General features: G+C 37.5%; 1 protein-coding gene across 1 annotated transcript in view; it reads left to right on the top strand.

Annotated features, from left to right (window-relative positions):
* LOC132855214 (cell migration-inducing and hyaluronan-binding protein-like) overlaps positions 1-19,375 on the top strand; it is a 128,296-nt gene that overhangs the window by 84,003 nt on the left and 24,918 nt on the right. The window contains exons 12-13 of the mRNA XM_060884013.1: positions 11,721-11,890; positions 17,695-17,904. Coding sequence (XP_060739996.1) covers positions 11,721-11,890; positions 17,695-17,904 — 380 coding nt within the window. The remainder of the gene's footprint in view (positions 1-11,720; positions 11,891-17,694; positions 17,905-19,375) is intronic.

The following is a 19,375-nucleotide window of genomic DNA, read 5'->3' as shown; positions in this document are numbered from 1 at the left end:
GAAGATGCTTTAATATTCTGACACCAACTTACATGGGACCATTGTTTCTGGTCAACACATTTTATTTATTTGGTACATGCTTTTATCTAAAATAACTTGGGCTGATTATAAGCAGCAAATTAATTTTTGCGTTAGTGAAGTCATTATTAAGGAAAGCAGCTGACCTGCTATAAACTACTTTTATTTATTTTTATTATTATTAGGTGAAATTTTATATTTATATTTTATATTAAATTGATTTCAAATCTGAGTCTTTCAAATCTCATGGAACATTTCAATTTATTATTGAGTATTTCATTGTGTCACACTCTGGTTCACTTTGTTGTCCATTCCATACTTTATTACATGGTACATTCGCTGAATTCATATCTAACTTATTTATTATTTTTTATGCTGAACATTTTTGTTGTTCTTAGTTACCATGGTGAGCTGTGCACTTACAGAGTCCTATTTCTGGCTCTTAAAGCACACCTCAGGAAGAAAATCCTCAATGTAATGCTGCTCATTAGAGATTGGTTGGACAGCAGGTGCTGCCAAAAAGCTCTCAGCCCATAATGCATTGTGCTGAAAGACACAATGAACCACAAGCATGTGAGGTAAGGCATGTCAATCATTTTTTTCAGAAGATGAAGCGCAAAGCATGAACCACAGCACAGGTTTAGTATGTTGCTAAAATGTGTGCGATGTTTTCAGCTAAAACGTGTGTGACATTCTCAAGGAAATGTGATTTCACACTTGTGTTTCATACTGTATCTAATATTTTAAAACAAAGTTTTGGTGGAATTATATAAAATTTCAAATTAAAAAGGAACAATAAAGAGGTAGATCAATTATGGTAGCTAATATACTGTAATAAAGTATAATGAGTTAGCTGTCTAGGTGCATTAATATATAAATTTTTTTAACCCGGCTAGCATCCTTATATTTCTTGACATGTTTAGCCACATCAGAAGTATGGGGAAATTCTCTCCTGTCATAACTGCCACTGATGAAGCTACAGTCTGTACTAGTATAGAAATCTGCCCTAGCCAAGCTTCTTCTTCTTAATACCACACTGTGTTTTTGTCAACTATTGCTGGTGATATTGAGCTTGGTTATACAAAATTCCAAAATAATCACATTTGTATAAAACATCTTTCTCAAGCACAAATCAATACCTGGTTCTACACATCATTTTTTTAGACAATACACTTATTAATTATCCAACACCTACAATACATTTTATTACAGCCAGGTTAGCCTACAGTGCTATACAACTGGTATTTGGCCAATCTATCAATTTTAGAGGACTGTGATATAAAGTGCTATAAAGTTCTCATTTAATTCCACTTACACGCAGCGCTTTCAGGAGGAGGACAGCGGACAGTGCTTTTTTTTGCATTGCTTTGTCCAATGATGTAGAATCTTTTTGAAACCACTGTATTGACAATTTTAAGAATCAAATCTTAATCTGATGGAGAGAATTCCGAACACACACATACCGACTGAATCGAGCCAGGTATATATCCTGCCTTAATGAGAGGAAGTGAATTAGAATAGGCACAGTTTGCTGTGAGATTTAGGAGATCAGTGTTCTTTTAATATTTATGATTCATAGAGATGAAATACCCACATGCATTAATAGTTTGAGGATTATAAGTACACACTCATGCTGGAAATGAAGTTAAGGATTTCAAAGGTTGTGCCTTGAGTTTCAGCAGGTTTCATACTGTATGTGTCTGAAATTTCATACTGTATGTGTCCCTTTTGTTCCATACTGTAGCAGGATATTTGCTATTTAAGCTGTGTTGTGTCAGCAAACACTTTAAAGTTTAGGATAAATAATGACTGGTAGGAGCTTTTTTTTGGCAAGCAAAATAGCCTGTAGCCAGTTGCTAAGAATGGTAGTTTATTTAGTTCGGTTATTAACAAGCTAATTTTCTTTAAATCAAGAAAGTGAAAATAAGTTGATAAATAAGCTCATTGTGTTCCCTTTACGGTGGCTTAGTGGTTAGCACTCACACCTCCAGGGTTGGGGGTTCGATTCCCGCCTCCGCCTTGTGTGTGTGGAGTTTGCATGTTCTCCGCGTGCCTCAGGGGTTTCCTCCGGGTACTCCGGTTTCTTCCCCCGGTCCAAAGACATGCATGGTAGGTTGATTGGCATCTCTGTAAAATAGTGTGTGAGTGAATGAGAGTGTGTGTGTGTGTGCCCTGCAATGGGTTGGCACTCCGTCCAGGGTGTATCCTGCCTTGATGCCCGATGACGCCTGAGATAGGCACAGGCTCCCTGTGACCCGAAGTAGTTCGGATAAGCGGTAGAAAATGAGTGAGTGAGAGTGAGTGAGTGTTCCCTTTAATTACATTAGCCTTACTTATGTAAATAAGTTAAAAATGGACAGCTAATATTTAATTTACATTTTTTGCTTCACTTTGTCAATTTGTCAGTTTATTAGAATTACTGGTACACTAGAAGTGATTTATGGAGTTCATTTGAGAAGACCAGTTTTTTTCCTCCTCAGTTTGAATGGACATATCATCCCACAACCTTTCAGTTTACTGTCTGTGGTCCTCATTCTTGGTTTATTAATCCACAGATACAGACTCTTATCATTTCTGTTGAGGCCTACATGTCTCTGATTGCTGCATACCTACCATCTCACATGGTGTTGCTGCATATTTCTTATACACTGCCAAGAACATCCAAGAGCTAGTCTCTCTTTATTTTCGTATTCTGTCCTCAGGGCAGATTAGAATTCTTTAGCTTTCAAGCCCACTGAAAACAAACACGCGACCGCTGTCATCAACCCGCATTCAGCTGTCATGACGGAGCAGGGCTGGTAAAACAACACCGTTAATTGCTGTGGCCTACAGGCTCCTGGGTTGAAAACACCCCTCTCCTTTTACCTGCCTTTCACAGCCTTGTTGTTTTTAGAACCCAAACTATGCTTCTTGCATTTTTTAAGTCTGTAGATGCACGATGACTCAGAACTGCTGATAAATCCCACCTGCTGATCTGATTTGCCATCAGTGCTGAAACGTTTCTGGCATCTGTTCCTTCTTCTCATACATCAGCTTCAATTTCTTTTCCTTTGGACTGAGAGAGAGAGTAATTGTATGAGTCTGAGCCGGAGACAGGAGATGGATCACATTAAGGAACCTGTACCTTCTGCTGAGACTGACTCATGTTTATAAATGCAGTAATAAACATTGGTTATTTGTTTCCCTTCAGCACTTGTGACTAAGTGACTCGTGCGTGTACTGTTACATTTACGCTAATTCCTTTTGCAGACTCTTTTATTCAAATCTAAGTGCCTCTGAAGAAGGCAGAGAATTTGAACTCACAGCCTTTTATTTGCCCACATGATCTTGTAAATCAAGATTAATATGACTTATACATTATCATACATAGTCATGCTAATTGACAATATTGGTTACTGTAACTACTAGGAACCTACAGAGTGAAATGTATCAGTCATTTATTTATCGTTAGTCCTTTATACATAATCGATCAGAAAGTTGAAATTTATTTAAGGTAAATAAATTTATTTACATTTAAATTTTAATTTATTTAAGCTAAATACATTTGCTGTTGAATTCTCAATTCTGATTGGTCAGAATGTGTTGAACAATATATTTTCTTTAGAATGCAGTAAACTTTTATATCCTTTATAACCTTCCCCTGTGATAAAACCTTGTTATAGCTTTAAAGGTAACAGCCATCCATGGCTGGGAGTCAAGAAAGCAAAAATTGCCCATGCTCTCTGGGTGGATGTTCTTACACTTGCTGTTCTGTCATTCAGATTGACACTAACCAATCAAGGGCATCTCTGAGCGCATGCCTGCATTTTAGTCACATTTTTTCCAGTGGGATTAATTCTGTTACCACCTCCACCATGTCTAGTACTTAATCGTTATGTAAAAGTTCATGTATTTCTAAGCAATTCAGTGCCTGACATTCACAGCCTCAGATCTTCAGTGATGCTCTTCACATCAAAACTTGACACGTCTTTGGCTTTCATGGGACATAATTGCTTATTTCGCCTCCAGAGGTGCATTTCAATTTGCCATGAAAAGCACATCTGTGGGAAACTGCAAACAAACGGGAAAGTGAAGAATGTCAAGTTTTAGCAAAAAAAAATGAAAGATGAATAATCTCAACATAGGATCAGGAAGGGATCGGCGGTGATGGAAAGTGGAAAGAATTCATCTGTGTCTTTAGACTGTAATCTGGTAAGAACTCGCCATAGTGTATAATGGATTTGAATTCTTTGGAAGTAGGGAGTTCACGCTGGTTAGCAGGAAGTACTGAGCAAGATCTTTTCCTTCAGCAAAGGAGGAGAAGCTTTTAGGCCAAGAGGAAAGAATGCTTTCAGCCTCTCCTTCCAAGTTACCACTTATTTTGCTCCTTTTCCATCTGAAGGACAGAGGATGCAGTTTCCAACTACAGTCATTTTACTAAAAGCACTAAAAGTATTTCTTGCCATCTTTGGGCTAATATAGAAGATACCCTAAAGGAAGATGGCTGACCTTTATATAACACTCTTCCATCTTTCTTCTGTGTTCTCTGTTTACATGCCTTGGCCTGTTTTTGTCTTCGTCCATCTTAGCTCTCTGGCATACTTTCCATCCATCAGGTTTTAGGACAACCTGAAAGGATTATATATTTGTCCATGTAAAACACCAAGAATTTTGGGGGAAAAAAGGGAAATCTTCAAAAGGTTTTGAATATAGTAGAGAATCCGGCATGTGGATAAAGAGATTTCTGATATCTTTTTTTCTTGAATTCTTGACTTTGAAGGTCTCGAATCATTTTCTATAACATTATCTCTGAAGATAATTCCAGCTGTAGCATACAGTACAACTTCTAATTCTGTGATAACTAGGTTATTTGTACCAACTGACAAAATGAAACTCATTTTGTGTAATTTCTTATTTATTTAATTTCTAATTTCTAATTTCTTGTTTAATCATGTATGTTATCATGCTAACAGGTTATTCGCTACATCCTGAAATCTTTTTCAAACTATAGTGTTTGTGATACTAAAGATCTGGAACAGGTTCATTTTTATTCCAAATAATATAAATGTATCTTCAAGTGGACTTTAAGATTCAGCAATATGTTATGTTGTTGTTGTTGTTGTTGTTGTTGTTGTTGTTGTTGTTGAGATTTTTAGCCGCTGGACCACAAGGGACCACATTATGATTCATTAATACAATATGCATTAATGAGTTTTTGTACTGTGCTACATTCACCAGGACTAAGAAAACAAGCCCAGGGTTAGTAAGACACAGGGGGTGTCAGAAGGGGTCAGTGTGAATGCAGGTTTTCTTCCCAATCACGCAGAAGGCATAACCGCGTCTACTGAAAGCAAAGATCAACTAATTAAAAAAGTGAAATCAGGTGTGAATCCATCTTGATTGAAATGAAAACTTTCACCCACACAAGTCCTTAGTGGAGCAGATTAAACACTCCTGAACCAAACACTCCCTTTAAGGTACCACCCCAAAGGCCAGAGTAATATTCTAATGCAATTCTAATGATCATTTTGTCGATCAAGTTTAGAATATTCATATTAATAGAAACAAGCATAAAATCCTTAGCAGTTTATAAAGATTAGAATGAGCATTTTGCTCTCATTTTTCTTCTTGCATTGTGTCTCTCCTTCATGATCTCTGAGATTTTCTTACGTTCCATGTGATTTCTTGCAACTCTGCATGCTGTGTCTCTATTTTGAGAGCGCAGAATGCTCGCACCTCTTCCTATTCTTCCCCATCGTGATTCATCACTGCTAAACAGCACGCACATACTCACTTTGGCAATTACATTAAAACCTCATCAGGTCTATTCTTGGCTCGGAAGAGTGGTGGATTTAGAAGCAGTTGCTGTCGCTGTCTGTGCCAGTCTAATGCAGGTGAACGAAGGCTTGCTTTGATTAGATGCCTGCTTATATGTAATCCGTTTATGGCGATCCGTTTGCGTTAACACTGTGATGATTTGGATCGACAACGAGAATTAGGCACAGCTTCAAAACAATCTTTAGTTTAGCCTGCTTTCCCATGGCAGCAATATTTTGTTCCTCATGCCACCAATTAGTGTTCCTGAGTTACTGCTGCTTGCCTTGTTTTCTTAGGTAGCACCCAGCTGGAGAATTGGCAGCCTTCGGCTGTATAATCTTTCTTTTTGTACGGATAAATCCACATTTGTATATATATTTTTCTAAGCAGTTTAGTAATCTAGCTTTGATTCCTTAATGATCAGAAGAGTTGAAACTTGTTATAGCCTACTTTCTGTTGCTTGCATTCACTCCTCTTGTTCATTCAGTGTCAGTACTGTAAATATACAAAACCCCCACTTGCTGACTGTTGACTTATGGTGGTTATTAGTATAAGTTGCAAGTTTAAATTTGTTTCTGGACTAATAAATAAATATTTTTGTGTCAAGAAGCAAAGCCCTTTTCACACCAAAATTGAAGTCCTAAGCAAAACTGACACATTTGTTCAATTAGCTGTTTGGTTTGGCTTTACAATGCACATAATAAGGGTTGGCATGTAGGGCTGTAAACATGCTGTAAACAAATATCTCAGAACCCCACTGCTGAGCTTGAGCAAGGACCTCAGTAGTGAAAGGTGTCCACCACCAGATATAATAAAAAAATATATAAATACATTTACATTCTACATTTACGGCATTTAGCAGACACCCTTATCCAGAGTGACTTACAACTGAGCAACTGAGGGTTAAGGGCCTTGCTCATGGGCCCAGCAGTGGCAGCTTGGTGGACCTGGGGAACAAATAGTTGTTATGGGAATGTTTGGATACATCAATGTGTGAATGTAAATCTGTGCTTTCTTCTTCTTTTCTTTCCCTTTCTTTTATTACAAACCCAAATGAGATGAGCTGATCTAATGAGCCCCATTTATTCTTCAGACTGAGAGCACATCGGTCACACATATACACACACACACACACACACACACACACACACACACACACTAATTACTTAGGTCGTATGTGTCCCAACTTGCGCAAACATACCCACTCTCTCATACTCTCACCTGAGCCTGCATACTTGAAATCTTTTCTTGGCAGCAAAGTTCAGAGGTCAGACCCTCATTATCTGCATGCTGTAATTTGTCTTGAGATGAGGGCACATCACACTCTCTGGATCATGCTGTGTGTAAGAGATGCCAAATAGATTAAGAGGACAAGATCTACACACAGAGACACACCCCCACACACACATTCGTCGTGTTGTTCATTATGTGTCTGCTGTGCTGTCGAGATGTGGGTGCGCGATATGGATTTATGCAGCCAAAGAATTGTGTGTCTGCGGGTGATAGGGAGGTGACAGCTCCAGCTTTGCGTTAAGCCTGAGAATGTTGTATTATTGTGGTTTTCCCCCTTTGTCTCATTTTAAAAACATGGTAGTCATAATGAGAGTCATTAGGCATTGCAGAGCGAGCCCGAAGCTACTCATTTTACACACTGCATTTTCAGGACGGCAGAGAGTGCTGGAGCATCTGTCTCTTTGATGCATAGTTTTTGTCATACACACATGCATTATATGCGGTATATGCAAATGTCTTTGTAGTTCTAGCAAGAGAGAACAAGAGTATGAGTGTGTGTGTGTGTGTCTGGTGTATGTCGGTAGAGGGGTTCATGCACAACCCTGTTAATTATAATATGTTATATCTGCATGTGAGTATGTATGTATGCATGTTGGAGAAGACACTAGCATGCACACACAGATACACACATATGCTGATCTATAATATGCAGGATAAACTCGGTGAGTTTGTATTATAGATCAGTACAAATTAATATCTAATTATGTACTACGAGTTGAGTTTGTCATATATATATATATATATATATATATATATATATATATATATATATATATATATATATATATATATATATATATTTTTTTTTCCCTGATTTTGCCTGGGCATTGTGGTGTGAGTGTGTTGGTGTTTATGTGCCTAAAGATCTCATGATTTCACTGCAGTGGCCTGGGATTGATTCTCAAAACTAAACCCAGCCATTTGGGGATGCATAGGCCTGTATACTCTAAGGGATGTGTCACAAGCCTTAAAAATATGAGTTGAGCCAGGAAACGAAACTAGCATAAAACCATTGAGAAATCAAATATGTGGATCCGAGGCTTTGCTGTGGTGAGTCCTAATGCAAGCAGCTGAAGGAAGAACAAAAACTCAGCAATCATATAAAATTAGCACTAATTTTGCATTACAGTGTCAGAGTCAGTGAGTTACTGTAGAATGAAAGAGAGAGAGAAAGAAGGAAAGAAGAAAAAATAAGAAAAGAGTGAGTGGGAGAGACTCTGTGTGTGTACTCACGCCTGGGTGAAAGGTGTTAGATACACCAGACGATGGCTGAGAAGTAGCATTTGTTGTGTGGAGAACTGTGTCTTTCAGGTCTGAGTTCAAACACCCACAGCCACCAGCTAAGGCACCAGATGAGCCTTGGATAATTTGGCAGCAATAGACCAGAGCTGTGAAGACATAAGTTGTTTGGAGGATCCAGACAATGATTGCTCATCTTTTCACATGCTGAACACATACCATTTGCTATTCCCATGGTTAAAAAAAAGTCTGAACACTGTTGCTAGGCAACTGAAAAATATAAACACTGAACATGATCTAGCTAATAACTGAGGCTAATGATCTAACCAGCATGTAGCTATTAAGTTGTTTTTACAGAGTAGGTAAAGGGAGAGTGGCAGCTTAGAAATGAGACAAACCCGCCATAAACATACAAATGTTTTAATAACAAAATATCTAGGACTAAAATTACATAGTACGTACACGTAGCCACAACAGCTAACTGAACTTTCCTGGTTTCAGCCCTATTGAGAAATGTCAACAAAAAAAGTACTGAGAAATCATATTGTGAAAGTGAAAGAATAGATCATTATTCAGCAAAAATATACTCAGGTAAAAGTTAGTAACTTATTACTAATCTAAACCTAAACTGATTTTCTTCACATAACCAATATTTACTATTAGCTAAAATTTGACTTGCTGCTTAGCTGATTGTCTTAGCTATGTGGAGGCTAGGCTAACTTGGAATTAGCAAAGAATTCAGTCTCAAATTCAAACATTTCTCAACAATTTTAAAAGCAGATAACGTCCATGCAATCATGTGAAGAATAACACCTTTATTTTATACAAGTACACTACATGACCCAAACATTGTGGAGACCTCACCATCACACCCATATCTACTTTGTGAGCATGCTTACACAGGTTTGGGCCTCTTATTTCCAGAGAAAGGAAATTAAAATTCTACAGCATACAGATATCTACTATACAATTGTGTGCTTCCAGTTTTGTGGTTTTGTGGTGGTGGTCAGGTGTCCACAAGCTGTCCAAAAATTATTAATGTTTAAATGCAGATGTATAGCGATAGTGCTAACTACATTGCGTAGGATGACAATGTCACAGAAAATGTACGATTTATTGTTTTGTTTCTTTTTCACTGATGAACTTTATTGTATGCTATGTGTTCTATCTATCTATCTATCTACCTATCTATCTATCTATCTATCTATCTATCTATCTATGATTCTAATGAAGCACATCCATATTCTCACCATGTATTCTTACTTTCCTCCAAGCCATGACATTCTTGTAGCTATAAGTCAGCCAAACCCACATTATTATCTCTCTTTCTCGGTTCGTCTCTCCTTCGCACCGTACACCTCCTAATCATCCGTGCCCTCTGCTTCTCACTCCAATTTGAGGCACAGAAATGTCCGTGAGCTACATATCATTATTTCAATACTTCACTCTTATCATTGGCGTATGTCGCTTGTTCCTTCGCCTCTTTCATTCTCACACACTCACAAACACACACCTTATACCAGAGTTCCGCTGTCACATTGCATCAGTCTGTGTGAAGACTCTGTTTGGCAGCAGGTGTCACGCATACATAGAAAGAGAACGAGAGACAGATTTTAAGTTTTAATGGTTATGAGGTGTCACCCATGTCTCTTACTGGTGGATGGGTTGGAAGACAGAAGACAGCGAGCGTCGCTGGATGATTGATTACAGTGTACACCTGCACAGTAAATGGATGGATGTGTGTATGTCTACGTATTTGTCTCAATCTGCAGTGCACGTTGCTGTAGATCACATCATGTGTATACCAGCGTTCCTCTTCTCGACCTATCATGACAGAATCACACTCGGCAGGTGCAGGTATGCCTGTGAGTAGTTAGAAACTGTCTGCTAATTAGAATGCTTAACATGATAACAGTGTATATGCATGTGCACGCTGTAGTGATTTTTTTGCAGTTTTATGACTTTCATTCCATCTTCTTGCACAAGATACTGATCTAATGCCTGATGTGTACATATCATGAAAATACAACAACTGTTCATTGATTTTACTAAATTCAAACATGTATACAGTAACATATGAATCCTTTAAAAGTTTTTGTTTTCGTACATGATTTCTTAAGTCTCTGGAATGAAATCAAACTCTGCACAGACACCAGACTGCTTGATCTCACCACATTATCATGCCACACATGGTTCAATCAAGTTAATTAAACATCACTGTATAATCGGTTTTTTTTTCTGTCACTGCCAACATCCTCGCGAGGTCTCAGAACATAAGTGGATCAAGATGATACCGCGTGAATTCATCACACTCACTCTACATAATTCAAACTATTTGTTTACATTAAATTTTGTTTATATAACAGGTTTTATGTGTAACTTTTTATTGCTTTAAAGGTTATGACATCAGCTTGTGCATGTATTATTACTCGGAGAAAGATTATCCAAGTCGGCTAGCTTACTATGTAAAATCAATTTCCTGATAGCTGAATTTGCAGGTTACATTGTTTTATAGACTCTGATGGTTAAACAGTTAACATGTTGTACATATTTATTACTGTTCTGCAGCCTGGGACTTTAACTCATTAATAAAATAGTGCACTTTTATTTGTTAACTTTTTTTTTTAATCTTTAGTCACGTTGTTTAAATTTGTATTGTACAGTAATGTTGTGGCCATCTATTGGGGCTTTTAAAACCTGAACCTTTAACTCACAGCATATATTTTTAATATCTCAAGAGTGAAACGTTGAATGTTCAAGGTCAAGGTCAGAGAAAGGCGAATGTCAGAAATGTGACTTCCTTTGTGTTTGTCTTTGCCTGGTTTGTTACATATGCACGTTCAGGAAGGCAAGACCCATTTTATACAGTAGCTATGAAAGACTATTTCAAATCGGTTTATCTGCCCAGTGTTACAAAGTTCTTGTTAGTGCAGGATCTCAAACTTAAGTTGTTAAAGGTAAGATTTCTGGGGATCTAGCCAACACCATATAAACCAAATACAACTTTGTATTGAGCCAAAGAATGTGTATTTTAAGGAATATTTTTTAACCAAATTAGTAACAAACAGTACTAGACTTCTTGGTGTCTGAGGCGTCCCTGTTGATGCCAATCCCAGTGAATTTTAATTGTTAAAATTGTCATTAGATTCACCTGACGTTATTTGTAAGCTACTCGTTTTTTATTAAAAAAATTTAAATATAAGAAGCTAGTGTGAATTTGTGAATTCTAATCTGAGACAACTGAGAACCATTAAAGAGGAAACATAAAGCTCTACCGAAAGTGCTGGTGTCTAATACACAAATTTGATGTGTAACAGCTGTGTGTGTGTGTGTGTGTGTGTGTGTGTGTGTGTGTGTGTGTGTGTGTTATCTAGGTAAACCCATGTTCCTGCACATTGGCGAGCTGGTGGATGGGGTGGACATGCGTGCAGAGGTGGGTCTCCTGAGCCGTAACATCCTCATCCGAGGGGAAATGGAGGCTTCCTGCTATGGCTCTGAATCCTGCAAGTTCTTCAGCTTCGACACTTTCGGCGGTCACCTCAAGGTATGACATTCTTACACAACACTTCGTATGCTTTCTCGCTCGAACGCTTGACATGTTTGTGGAAAAAAGAATAGTGCGCTTCAGTTTAGGGAGTGAGGGCCTGTGAAGATGGCAGCTAAAGTTAGACGTTAGTGCGCTGTCACACACGTCGGCTAGAACAACTCCTGTGCCAAAACTGGGCTGCTTGGAGATGCTGTCAGTGTGTGTGTGTGTATGCAAAAGGGTCATGGAGGCAGCTGGTTTTTGCAGTAATTGCTCTATATCTTGCTGCTCCTGTTCCCTCCTCACCTTAGCTGTCATCAGTAAGGTTGCTTTTCCTTGTGTATTGAAAAAAAGCAGGAAAAAACCCCACCATGTTACACAGCACAACTAGGTCACAACTCCACCTGCTAATGACCCAAAGGTAATGAGGCCTGTGAAAGTAGGTTGCTGGACAAGTCATCAGTAGTAAAGAGCTGGCATTTTATGGAAAGAAAGTCGGTCAGTGCAAGAGCAGTTGGATGAAATCTCTCTTCAGACTTTCCTCACAGCTGGCAACTTAAAACTTACATCAATATTTATTTGTATTCAGACTCAGTTTATGCTTAACTTGCAGTTATTTGCTGTATTATATCAGGACTTTATTAAGGCTAATTGTCACAAAAAGCTCAGGAAAGGGCTGTAGTCATAATGTCAAAGCTGATTTTTTTCTATTATTTTACCGTAATTACAAAAAATATATTATTTTTCTCTCTTAACAGACTCTATGTCTCTCTCTCTTTTTATCCATCTCTCCCTCTCTGTCTGTCTCTATCCATCTGTCCCTCTATATCTCTCCCTCTATCTGTAACTCTCTGCTGGTCTCTATTTATTTGTCCCTCTCTCTGTATCTCATTCTGTCAATCAATCAATCTCTCTCTCTCTCTCTCTCTCTCTCTCTCTCTCTCTCTCTCATTCTCTCTCTCTTTGACACACAACTTTTTATTTTTATTTTTTACTGAACATTTGACCATGATGTTCTGCTACATGGAGCTGTGATTAATTCTCAAACAAAAGTGAGTTTTTTTGGAAGCAAGCAGCTTTTTTAAGCTGTTAAACAAGACTCTATCGTACAGCTACGGCAAACCTGTCTGGCTTTTTATTAACATCTTTTTTAATGTTCACCAAATTGGAATTTTTCACAAAACGCACACATGAATAAGCCAGTGACCTTACAGTCAAAGTAGGTTAATGGCAATTTCTTTCTATTTTATAAGAAAACTGATCTCTTGGACCTTTTGCAGGTTTCTTGATAGCTATAAATGGTTTAATAATAATTATCCAATTATCATGTTGGAAGGATTTTAACAGTTGTTGAACAATGTTTATCAGCTGAATTATTCTTGTTGGCAGCCCTTAAGGTTCGGCTTAAGCAGAAAGCCAAGGTTTCGCTGAATTAAAATAATGTAAGGATTCAAATGGTTTTAATTAATGCACAAATAATGGAGAGAAAACAATGCAATTTTTGTAACCCTTTGGACTTACTGTTATTTGTCATACAAATGGTTAGCTCATTTATATCTGGACACCTTACTCTAGACTGTCTTTGATTGACAGGAGGAGTATTTTTGCCTAAATAACGTTTTGTGTCTTGTCTTTGACCAGGATGTAACAGTAGGAAGTGTGGTGGAAATTTCTAATCTTAAGAAGGCTTTTTCCTTCTATGCTTGTACCCTGTGTGCGTCATGACCAGAGACTGACATTGTCATCAGTAGGTTTTGCTAAGATTATGACAAGGGCAGTAGGGACTGGGGACGAGTTGTCCATAAACAATGTCCAATACGTCCTCTAGAAGACCTTGGCCTGGTCAGATTAGCTTGGTCAGGAGATGCATGCGGTAATTTTGAGCCAATGATTGATGATGTTTTGCTTTTACATATCTTCTGTTTTCTTGAGTTCTGTCTATAAAACCTTGATGTAATCAATGATCGTGGCCCTTCATCCCTCATGCTGCATGTGGAGTGTTGGGTCCTGCTGCACAGCTGAGCACAATAAATTGTGTAACCTTTTTACTCTTGCTTGTGTCTACCAGTGTTATAATTTATTCTTTAAATCTCTCTAACCTCGGAACTTCCACAACAGAAGAAAAGCTCTTCAGATATCAGATCAAATTCAGCTACACCCGTTCAGACAGGTTCAGAGGACATGGCACACTCACCCTGTATACTGTACATCTTTATTTCTGCCTGTGTTTAAGTACTCTTTATTCCTATCGCTCACATCTTGGAAGTGTGACACTTACAATATAAGTGTCCATTGCATCCCAATGGAAAAAGTCTGTCTTTCAGGAAGTTCATTTTTTATTACAGAAACTCTCTTGCACTTGTTTTGCTGAAGCGGCTTTTCAGCCAGTTTGCAGTCCATTTCATTCACATCATTCACACAGAGTAGGCATTAGAACAGGGGTGTCCAATCTTATCCTGAAGAGCTGGTGTGGCTGCAGGTTTTTATTTCATCCGTGGAGCAGACACACCTGATAGTCTATTGAAACCTAAGAACAGGCGGAATTTATAATAGTCATATATACTGCCGCAGATCTATAATCGTATATTATATATTTATATTTTCTACATATAGATATTTTCCTTCTCTTACCTGTATAATTAAATTCATTCATTAAATTGATTGATAGTAATTTTATTCTTAGATTCAAAATAAAAGAAAATATACTATTCGTATGACATGACCAGTTTTAAAAAGCATTTAATTGCATTCCGGTAAGAAATTCTAATCTAATTCTAAATTTTATCAGTCACATACAATTTAGAATTAGATTAGAATTTCTTACCGGCCCTCGCAGGAAAATACAATAGAATAAAGCAGCTGTCATGCGCAGAGTAGTTAAAATCATAGACCCTAGCTTCCATGCAGCAGTTCAGATTTTAGTCTGTTTGTTATGTTACATAATCGAATACTGAATATATTTTTATGCTACTGTTCATTCTGTAATAAGCAGCTTTGTCCACGGTTTTAAAACAGAAGACGTCAGATCACAGGGGTTCTGGTTAATTACTCCCTCTGAAAACTCTAGTCATGTTCACAAACCCTTTTATCATCCAAGAAACTTCAGTTTAGCTAATTAACATGATGGAGCGGTCATTAAGATGGCAGCAGGGATTCAACCAAAAGGGAACAGTGAGGGCAAGTTGTCAAGGACACATTAAAAACTGTATCGTAATAGAAGCAAGTGACGAAAAAGAGATAATGGACAAAGTGGTGTGTGTATAATATTCTATATTATAGATAAGCGTTTCTCAAAGTGTGGTTGATGACCTCCCAGGGGTCCAAGAAGCCCATCATTATCAAAGTTCTCGTATGTATTATCTTGGTGGTATGGTTATTGACTAACTTATTTAAGTGGTGATTTAAAGTAAATGGCTTTAATCCAAAACTCAATCATGTGTAATAGGTTATAGGTTTATAAATAATGCAAGCTTAGATATTAATATATGATTTCATGTAAATAAGTGAGCACGATTATATGTTTATAAAACTTAAGAACACAAGGTTTACCACCAGACAAATGTAGCCCAGATAAGGTATTAAAGCCTTGTTTGGAAAACTGACTTCTTATTCAAGTACTGAATATCACTACGGCAGTGCCAAATCAGGCAACACTTAAAAAATTAAAGCAGCTCATTGCGAAGGCGGATGAGACGATGCTTCGTCAGCAATACTGAATTTGAAAAATAGACAATTTATGATTTTGTTAACACTTTTCTTTTTCACTGCATGAATCTCTTTGTTATTTCATAGTGTTAGGTAAAAAAAGTGTGTCCAGACTTTTAATTTGGAATGTCTATATATAGAGTTGAAATACTTGAGATGAGATGTAGGTCACTTTGGGAGTCACGTAGGAAGACGCTCACCTTGGCTGCTGAAAAGATTTGAAACACACATTGTCCTTTCGTCCATAGTCCCTCAGGAAGCATCGGGTCACTTCATGCATTGTGATTTCTCAGTCCAGTAAAGAGATCCTAGGTGTCACTTTTTTCTTTTCAAAGGTTGACACAAGACCCGGATCTCAACTTCATACATGCATTCATGCTTTATTTAATATGCAAACAGCACAGAGCAGGCACATTTCCATTTCCATTCATTTGTTTCTCTTCCCTTTATTATTGCACTGCCCCGTTGGCCTTTTTCTCTGCTTATTACTCACATGACATCCTAATCTTGCTCTCCACCTTTTTTACACTCTCTCTTCACCTCATTCATTTTCTTTTTAATTTCTCATCTCCCTCTCTCCTCTGTCACAACTTTCTTTTGCTCTTCCTCTCATTTCCGATCACCCTCTCTCTCTCTCTCTCTCTCTCTCTCTCTCTCTCTCTCTCTCTCTCTCTCTCTCTCGGTTTTTACCAGTCTATTTCTTTTTCTCTTTGGCTCTTCTCTCAATTGATCTCTCTTCAGCTGTATCTACCTTTAAACAAAATGATCCATGAAGCCATATTCAAGTTTAGAGGATATTAAAAAAGTGGATAGACATTTTCTTCATGTGCATGAAAGCATCTAAGGTCATTTTTATTTGATCCACTAAAAATCCATCAAATGCAACTGGCATAAAAATTTCTGGGAGCATTGACATTATATATAAAAATCTTAGGTGTAAAATCTTTATGTCATTTTAAAATGAGACCTCTGATTTGTTATTCAAAAATATCAAGGAAAATAAAACAATTCCTCACCTTATACATACAGTATTCAGATATGTATAAGGTGAGGAATTGTTTTATATATATATATATATATATATATATATATATATATATATATATATATATATATATTATATATATATATATATATATATATATATATGTGTGTGTGATTTAGTGTAGTAAGTAACTACTGTTACATAATATTGAAACATAGCCTTACTTTGAAAACTTTAAATTACACCCTATATTTTAAATGACTCCAATATTTTAGACAAATGCTGCACTTTCACTCACTCTTTTTAGCAGTACTGCAGCTTTATTAACTTTTACATTAACATATATATAAAATGATTTGACTTCTGAAATGGTTCTTTCCACTTCCACATCAGTAATAGTTCAGTGGTTGGCTACTGATCGGAAGCCTGTAAGTTAAAATCCCAGGACCGCTGATTTGCCACTTCCAGGTCCTTAAGCAAGTCACTCATCCCTCAGTTGTATAAAAAATTGAAGTATATATAAGTCACTCTGTATAAGAATAAATGAAGGAATTCAACAGAATAAAGAAGCAGGATTTATTCAACAGCAGCCCACCTACTATATGATATATAATGTACTTTAGTGCTTGTTTAGGCTTATGTTTTCAGCCACGTTCCTGTCCTAGTAATATGGTCACAGACCAATGAAAACTCTTTTGCTAAGTTGGCCTAAGACCTGTTAATTTTGTCCTCGTCCATCTCTACACTGCCAAAGCTCTGAAGTGCACAAGTCCTTAATGATATATGACAAAAATACAGTTCCCTTTCCACCAATTCTTTTATATACACAATGCAACATTTCTGGGTGCTTAGCCATTGGATGCATATAGCTAAAAGGTCATCAAAATGACCTGCAGAGCTACAGTATGCCAAGAACTGAAACTGAACTCTTCTACACCTCTCTTCTACATCTATTCTCTACCACATTCTATAGACTTGCTGATGTGATCTAGGTCACAGTAAGGCCTACATATTTAAAATTGTGCAAAAACATACATAGTTGACATAAATGAAGATTGTTGTGGTATGCGACATATGTGGAGGGTTGATGGAATATTTCTTTATTTACAGTTTATGTTTTCTCCCATTTCAGGCAGAGCATGGTTTTAAAGCAGTGCACATTCAAGGTGTTGAGTTCATGCACATGGGACAGCAGTCTATGGGTCATTACCCTGTCCACTTCCACATGAACGGAGATGTGGATGAGAGAGGAGGCTATGACCCGCCCACCTATGTGAAGGACCTGTCCATCCATCACAGTTTCTCCCGCTGCGTCACCATACATGGGACCAACGGCCTGCTGGTGAGTAACATGAAACTCTCTGGCTCTTTCTCTGTTAATAACACCAGTGTGAGTTCAACCTGTCAAAAATTAATGAACTTTTATATCTTTATAATCAGGCAATTAGCATAGATAAAAGAGTATATTGTGGAGTTTCTTGTGTTCATAGCGTTTGTGTCACTCGGAACCTGTAAAGGTTATATGGCCACCGTATTCTCTCAGACGGAGACACGGCCATATCAGCAGGACATCTTTTTCTTTCAATTCATTATACACAAGCAGATGTAACAACAGGCAGAAGGGTCTCAGATCTTTTTTGTTGTTAGTCTCCATCCTATCCAGAAAGGTTACCAGAGTTCATTTAGTTTTGCATATGACTCCACACTCTAAACACTAGTGCTTGCTGGAAAAGCATCGCTGTGTGGCCTGACATTTCCTCCATTTACCACACAATCACACTGCCATCTGTTGCCTCCCAGCTGCCTTCCTAACAAGCTTCACCACACACTCTTTACCACACACATTCACTCACAGCTTGTTATCCAGGTGCGTCACTTTTGAAAACAACATTGTCTTTTTGTTATTTCATCATTCACCTTCTTCGTAGCGTGCAACATACAGCACTGGCCGAATTCTTAGCTCAGAATAGAAGCGTTTTTCAACAATGCTGTTAAAACCTGGAGCTCACACACAAAGCTCACTGTGACAGCCCTCAACAATCAAAAGCACTGTGTTAAGCTATGAGATATGAATTTGCACATTCTTCATCAACTCAGCAGAAGGTGCAGCTTAAGTGCACCGGTGATGGAGCTCCTGAAATGATATTCATGGGTTTAGAATCCAATATGAAAAACAGCTCTGCATTTGAAGTGAATGCTTAGTTATGAACTAAATACCGTAAGTGGTTTTTAATCAGCTTGCAGCTCTGAAATATATGATGTAGCATAATTTTGGATTAAACACTGACCGACAATGCACATTAACGTAGATCCAGCCGAAATTCTCTAGTTTAATTTGATTTAATTCAGCCTTTATATTCATCTGTAAATTATAATACAACAAACTGCTTTTTTATTTGCATGTTCCAATTTTTGAGGACCACTGATATCAAAGCACAAGATCTGTAGTAAGACATTCCTTGTCCTGCTGAAATAATCACTTGGTTCATGATGGTGGACTCTGACTTTTGTTCTTTGCTGTATATTTGGAGACTCTCTAACACAAACCCTAAACACTACTTAAGCAGAAATTGCATTCCTTTATTCATTATTATGAACCACTATATATACTGGTCACATTTCTATCGCAGATCACCAGGCACGCATAATCACACACTCATGTACACAGACTTTCCCGTTTTAGCTTTTACACTTTTTTGGTTAATTCCCTACAGATGGCTAGAGCATCATCAGGGTTAAAATATCTTCAGACGATAGCATTAACATTGAACCACAGAGTGTATTTTTAACACTGGCATCTTTCTCTGTGCTAC

Source organism: Tachysurus vachellii, chromosome 1 (genome assembly GCF_030014155.1).
Source record: "Tachysurus vachellii isolate PV-2020 chromosome 1, HZAU_Pvac_v1, whole genome shotgun sequence".
Taxonomy (NCBI): domain Eukaryota; kingdom Metazoa; phylum Chordata; class Actinopteri; order Siluriformes; family Bagridae; genus Tachysurus; species Tachysurus vachellii.
Note: the sequence above shows the minus strand (reverse complement) of the source record. Positions and strands in the feature narration are given on the sequence as shown.